This window comes from Cyclopterus lumpus, chromosome 7 (genome assembly GCF_009769545.1).
Source record: "Cyclopterus lumpus isolate fCycLum1 chromosome 7, fCycLum1.pri, whole genome shotgun sequence".
NCBI lineage: Eukaryota > Metazoa > Chordata > Actinopteri > Perciformes > Cyclopteridae > Cyclopterus > Cyclopterus lumpus.
The window spans coordinates 5,119,326-5,125,809 of NC_046972.1; the positions used below are offsets into that span (position 1 = coordinate 5,119,326).

Genomic DNA, 6,484 nt, shown 5'->3' on the forward strand with positions numbered 1-6,484 from the left:
TGCTTGCGCGCCTGCCAGTCGCGACTCTGCTCCCTACGCCCTCCCTCTTCTGCCTGCCAGAGCCCACGGGAGTTCTGGCAGGCGCGCAAGCAGTAGAGGTCTAGACCAGTGGAAAGCAGAGGCACCAGGTGCGACCAGTATTTTTTTCTTCTTCTCCGAGAACCGCCATGCACCTTATCGTGGTGGGGAGTTTGCGTGGCTGACTAAATAGACCTGAGTCCAGACTAAGAGTGGTTCAAACAAACCAAAAACCTCAAATTGTATACATTTAAAAGTTGAAATGTGTCTGAAATGTGTCTGGAGATAAAGTTCACATCACAGCATTCCAACAAATATATTTAACAGAACTAATCATCTTAACGGGCAGCCCCCCCCCCCCCCCCCCCCCCCCCCCACAAAAATAATTTGGCATTATTGGCTTTAAAAGTTTAAAAAAAATAGTTTTACATCATTAAATTAAATGCAGATTGCAGCCGGTAAAACTTCTTAAAGCTGTGCCAAGCGAGTAGGAGAACTGCGATGGCCGATACGAAAACGTGATTAAAAACCCAAAACACAACAATTCTTATGTTCAGGTGATGATACTAGAGAAGCTTAGAATGAGCCCTCTCACAGCTCTGTCATATTTAAGAGTTATTGTTGCAGTGGTGCACTCTGGCTCAACCCTGTGTCTGCGGGTTGGAAACAGCATCCTCCTCACAGAAAATGCAACTTATCAGTTGCACAAACGGAAAAGTTAAAGAAAGTGACAGCAGATTAATGCACAAATAAATTGTATTTCTCTTTTGTAGGTTTGAGTCTTAAAACTGGGTGGATGATGGCACAGGGCACAGTTCAGGAGTGTTCATCCGAGTTTGCATCCTCGTTTAAAAACGGCAGGGTGTCCCGGGGGACAACGTACTCGGCCATGTTAGGGAGCCCGGACACCACGCAGCAGCTCAAGGCACGGCGGTTAATATCCATGTCACGAGCCTCTGTCCACTCATCAGTCGTCGCGTCGTAGCACTTGACATTGTCGAAGGTGGTGAAGCCGTTGAAGCCCCCAACAACAAAGAGCCGATCGTCGAGCACTTCGATTCCAAAGTGGGTGTGGGGAGTCAACATGGGCGACACTTCATGCCAGCTGTTGTTCACAGGGTTGTATGCCTCTGCGCTGCACAGACGGTTGTTGCCATCGAAACCGCCAACCTTTTGGGAGTGAAATATATCGTAAACAAAAAAGAACACTTGCACTCAACTCTTTCTGATTCATCTGTTGACTGTTGACTAAATCACTTCACATAAGTTGGCATGTCACCGTTTCATGTGTACTCACTGCATAGACACGACCTGCATATGCAACAATGCCAAATCCGCTGCGCCGGCTGTTCATGGGGCCGATCATTGTCCACTGGTTGGACTCCGGGTTGTAACATTCAGCCGTTTGCAAGCACTCGATTCCATTGAACCCCCCACAAATGTACACCTGGGGAGAATAGGAGGGGTTTTAAGTAAATAATCACTTCTCCTGCTTCAACTGGTTATAAATTATACAGAGATATTTCTACTCTATCGCAGGATGATTCCCATCACTGAGGAATCGCCCTAATCGTCCAACTATTGGTATTGGTCTCTAACATCTAATACGTTACATTATCTTACCAAAGTTTCTTTAAATCATTATCATTACTTGTCATATCATACCTTGTTGTGCAGCGTAGTGCAGCTAGCGTCACTCCGGGGCTCTTGCATCGGCGCAATGAGACTCCACTGGTTGGCCTCGGGCCTGTAGCGCTCGGCGGTGCTGAGCTGCGTGCGCCCATCAAAGCCTCCCAAGGCATAGATGCATTCGCCCAGCACGGTGACGCTCACGTAGCAGCGGCGGTGGCACATGAAGGCCACCTCGTGCCAGATGTGTGTGCTCAGGTCGAACCGGCGCACGCTGTTGAAATACTCCGCCCGGTCGAAGCCACCGATGCAGTAGAGGCTCCCGTTGAGGACGGCGGTGCCCTGGTAGGCGCGGGGCCCCTCGCAATTGTTTGTCACGTTAATCCAGTAGTCGGCGCGGATGTCGTACGCCTCAATGCTGTACGCCTCGATGCTGTACGCCTCGATGTCGTTGGTTGGATTGTTGTCGCTCCAGCCGCCGATGGCCAACAGGATGGCATTCGGCAGGCGAGGGCGGGCGAGAGGGTTGCTGAGATGAGCAACAGAGGGCCTGCTTGTCCTGATGTAACTTATGGCTTCAAGGGCATCCTGGACCATTTTCAGGCACTGAGTGTTGGTATTCACCAGCTCATTGGACAAAACTTTGAGCTGCATGTAGCTCATAGTCGTCAAGGCCAGTCGCACCTACACAGAGAGAAACGGGACAGGATCGTTGAATTGAACTTGATGGACTGGTGACATTCTATATATATTTTAGTCGGGGAAATGTTTAATAGCGGACAGTGGATGAATGCTTTCAAAGAAAAAACTCTGAGGAATAAGCTACATCTGGCTTGCATACACATACATACAGTATTAGATAGCAGGATTAACGTACTGTTGGCTTTGACAAGTCTCCTTTCAGAATGCTATCATATAGCGTTTTAACATTTGAAAGGGCAGCAACAAGGTTTTATTGGCTAAGACCAAGTTTGTAAAACACTTTGTCTCTGAACACAAACAGTATGAAAGCATCCTGAAACTGACTTGGTCTTGGGACTTTAATTTAACTAAGGTTATTAAATTGACACCACAGGCCAAATGCTGAAGGTGTTAGTCTAAACAAAGTGACAGAAGGTCATACCTTAGACAAGAGCACTGCCACGTGTGCTTTCCGTTCTTCGGGTACGTGGTCGATCCAGCGAAGGACGGCCTCGAAGGCGACGCTCTCATTTCTCACATAGAGGTCGTCTCTGTCGAGGATGTCGATGAGTTGCTGCAGGGGCAGATGCAGGAACTCTTCGTGGTGAGCGACCTCCTCGAAGTGATCGACCATGTAGCGGTAGGCCCTGTGCTGCAGTTCGGCGGAGAAGACGACGTCAGTAAAGCGAAAGATGCCGATGCAGTTCTCCGCGCAGAGCTGCTCCCCGAGGAAGTCGCAGCAAGTCTGCACGACGTCCATCACGCTAAGCTGATCAGCCGCCAGCAGTAGCTCCTGCACGTTTTCTGCCGTCACCGAAACGGAGCCGGTGTACGCAAACTCAATGATGAGCCGCATCATGTCGGGAGACATTCCCGGTATGGCGAATACCTTTTTGTCTGGACTCGACCAGCGTTGGAAGAGAGCACTGTGGGTTAAGGGGGGACACAAAAACAAAGGGTTGGAAACGGACTTCAGATTTTTCTTCTCACATTGATACCAATGATGATGTTTTCTAGTACATCATTCAGAGTGTAACCCGCAGTAAGAATGTCACAAATATTTGATATTACATTTGTATTTCATTTTTGTTTTCTTTTGTGATCTCAATTCATCTCAGTGTTTTGCAGCCATGAACAGCTTCTCTGTTCCATTTGTGCGTTGAATTGACCATCTCAATTTGCCTTAAATTAATCTGGTCACTTTTCTGAACACACAAAATACTCAATGCTACTACACTTTACTGATCTGCTTAAAAGCACATTACTATGGAACTGACAGACTACTGTAGAATTCAAATAATAATATTATTATAATAATAATAAATAACTGCACTCTGCAATCAATGTAGAGTACAACACTTCATGGAAGTTGATATTTAGTTGTAATGACCTGAATTGAATGTCAGCGAGGACCTTCATTTACCCGTCATCAACCTGATATTTTTCATCTTCTCTATGTCAAACGTTTTCTTTCACAAATGCTCCATGAACTCATTACGTATTGTGATTAGTCTCTCAGACTTAAGATCATTACCTCTTTTTTTCTGCCAATTTGAAGGATATACATCTACATGCTTCAGATAATCAACTCACATGAAGTAGGGGCTGCATTTACACAGGATGACCCTGTGGATTTCAAATTCCACATCCTCCACTTTGATGACCACGTCGCAAAATTGTCCCTCCAGACGGAGATTGTTAAACACAGAGCGCTCGTGCGAAGATTCGGACTGGTCGCTCATCTTGATTTCCTTGAGCACGAGAGTTTCTTGGTGGTTGACTGGTCTCTTGAGTCTAAACAGGTGTTTTGAGTCCAGGAGAGAATCTGAGCACACTTCATGGAAGGTGCAAGAATTCTAGAATTCTCATTCTTGAATGGATTCTTATTACATCACTGATCAACTGAGATCATCCAATTCAACCTGTAGACAGGTTAATGCATTAAGTTAACTTAGTTTGTTTTGTGTATGACAGATCCTCATTCCACATTGCAGAGCTGGTGAACAAGCCAATATGCCAGGATGACAATTAAAGACAGTCAGATCAAGCAAAGGTCACTAAAGACCTTTCTCATCCATGCCCTCATAACCTCTTGACTACTGCAACAGCATCCTCTATGGCTCTCCCAACAAAATCCTCAATAAACTTCAATATGTTCAGAACTCTGCCACTCGACTGCTCACCTCCACCCGCCACTATGAACACATCAACCCGTTCTTATGCTGCGTTCACACCAAACGCGGTGCAAATTTAGAACCCTTGCAAAGTCAATGCACAGACGCGTTAGACACAAATTTGCATCGGAATATTTCAACTTTGGCGAAAAATTCGCCCAACGCGAATTTGCAAAAGCCAATCAGCGTTGAGATGCTCCGCCCCCCTGGCTGCTGCTGCTCTAGTAGCGCTGGAAGCGGAAGTTATCGAGACGTAGTCGGTGAAAGTCACCGAGCTGTGTGAGCCTACGGGTGATGTTATGAACCCAGACACGAGGGCGTTAGATGTTCCGACGTTTATGGGATGTCCACAACAAGTATAAAGCAGAACTAGTGGTTATTTCTTCCGTTGTGGATGGCGGAAATGATAACGGTTAAAGCCACAGAGATAAGCCACGCCCCCTCTTAGGCGCGAATGAAGCCTCAGAGGGCTTTACAATCTGTACACATACGACATCCCTGACCTTTAATCTCACATCGGATCAGGAAAAACTCCCCAAAAATAACCTTTCGTGACGTGACGTGAAGTCACACCAGAGTTAGTAAGGTGCAATGGAGAGATGTAAATGCATCTATAAGTAGAGAGAAAAGAGGAGATAGGTGCTCAGTGTATCCTAAAACGTCCCCCAGCAGCTTATAAGCCTTTAGCAGCATATCTAGGGGCTCGACCAGGGCAAACCTGATTCAGCCCTAACTATAAGCACTATCAAACAGGAAAGTCTTAAGTCTATTCTTAAATGAGGTGACTGTGTCTGCCTCCCGGACTGAAAGTGGAAGCTGGTTCCATAAAAGAGGAGCTTGATAACTGAAGGCTCTGGCTCCCATCCTACTTTTGAAGACTCTAGGAACCATGAGTAGCCCCGCATTTAGTGAGCGCAGCTCTCTAGTGGGGCAATATGGTACTACAAGCTCCTTAAGATATGATGGTGCATCACCAATTAAGGCTTTGTAGGTGAGGAGAAGAATTTTAAATATGATTCTTGATTTTACAGGGAGCCAGTGCAGAGCAGCTAATACAGGAGTAATGTGATCTCTTTTCTTAGTTTTTGTGAGTACACGAGCTGCAGCATTCTGGATCAACTGGAGGGACTTAAGAGACTTATTAGAGCAGCCTGATAATAAGGAGTTGCAGTAATCTAGTCTGGAAGTAACAAACGCGTGAACCAGTTTTTCTGCATCTTTTTGGGACAAGATGTGCCTGGTTTTTTAAATGTTACATATGTGAAAAAATGCAGTCCTTGAGATTTGCTTCACGTGGGAGTTAAAGGACAAGTCTCGGTCAAAGATAACTAGAAAATCTTTACAGTGGTGTTGGATGCCAGGGAAATGCCATCTACAGAAACCACATCACCAGATAATTGATCTCTGAGGTGTTCAGGGCCGAGTAAAATAACTTTAGTTTAGTCTGTTTAACATCAGGAAGTTGCAGGTCATCCATGTTTTTATGTCTTTAAGACATGCTTGAATTTTAGCGAGCTAGTTGGTTTGATCGATAGATATAATTGAGTATCATCTGCATAATAATAGGATGTCAAAGTCAATGGTGTCGAACGCAGCACTAAGGTCTAACAAGACCAGTACAGATATGAGTCCTTTATCTGGTGCAATTAGGAGGTCATTTGTAATTTTCACCAGTGCTGTCTGTGCTGTGGTGTTTTCTAAATCCTGACTGAAACTCCTCAAATAAACTATTCTGATGTAGAAAGTCACACAACTGATAGATTTTCCGCCAATTTGAATTTTGTGAAAAACACGCAGTCGATGGAGAGCTCCTGCGGCGCCTGGCTCTAAAATCGACGGACGCCTCGCTCTCGTGAGAGTAGCGTTGACCACGTGTGCATGACGTCAGAGCAAGTCGGGAGCAAGTCGGATACAAATTTAACCGGCATGCATTGCGCGCCGATCGCTGGCAGAACTGGCTCATCTCGAACAAGCCTAATGTC

General features: G+C 45.8%; 1 protein-coding gene across 1 annotated transcript; it reads right to left on the reverse strand.

Moving 5' to 3' along the window:
• Window positions 1-759: 759 nt before the first annotated feature.
• LOC117733764 (kelch-like protein 10) lies at window positions 760-4,118 on the reverse strand. The gene is made up of 5 exons (XM_034537631.1): window positions 3,922-4,118; window positions 2,771-3,254; window positions 1,684-2,331; window positions 1,316-1,465; window positions 760-1,188 (listed from the first exon to the last, which is right to left on the reverse strand). Exons 1-5 carry the CDS (start codon window positions 4,068-4,070, stop codon window positions 835-837), a joined length of 1,785 nt encoding a protein of 594 aa, XP_034393522.1. The 5' UTR covers window positions 4,071-4,118; the 3' UTR covers window positions 760-834.
• Window positions 4,119-6,484: the final 2,366 nt, after the last annotated feature.

Excerpts from the sequence above, each read along its gene's own strand:
- LOC117733764 (XM_034537631.1), bottom strand. The coding sequence starts at position 4,070 with ATGAGCGACCAGTCCGAATCTTCGCACGAGCGCTCTGTGTTTAACAAT. Across the intron at positions 3,255-3,921 it reads AAATGCAGCCCCTACTTCAT|TGCTCTCTTCCAACGCTGGT; the intron begins GTGAGTTGATTA and ends CTTAACCCACAG. Across the intron at positions 1,189-1,315 it reads ATGCAGGTCGTGTCTATGCA|GTTGGCGGTTTCGATGGCAA; the intron begins GTGAGTACACAT and ends CACTCCCAAAAG.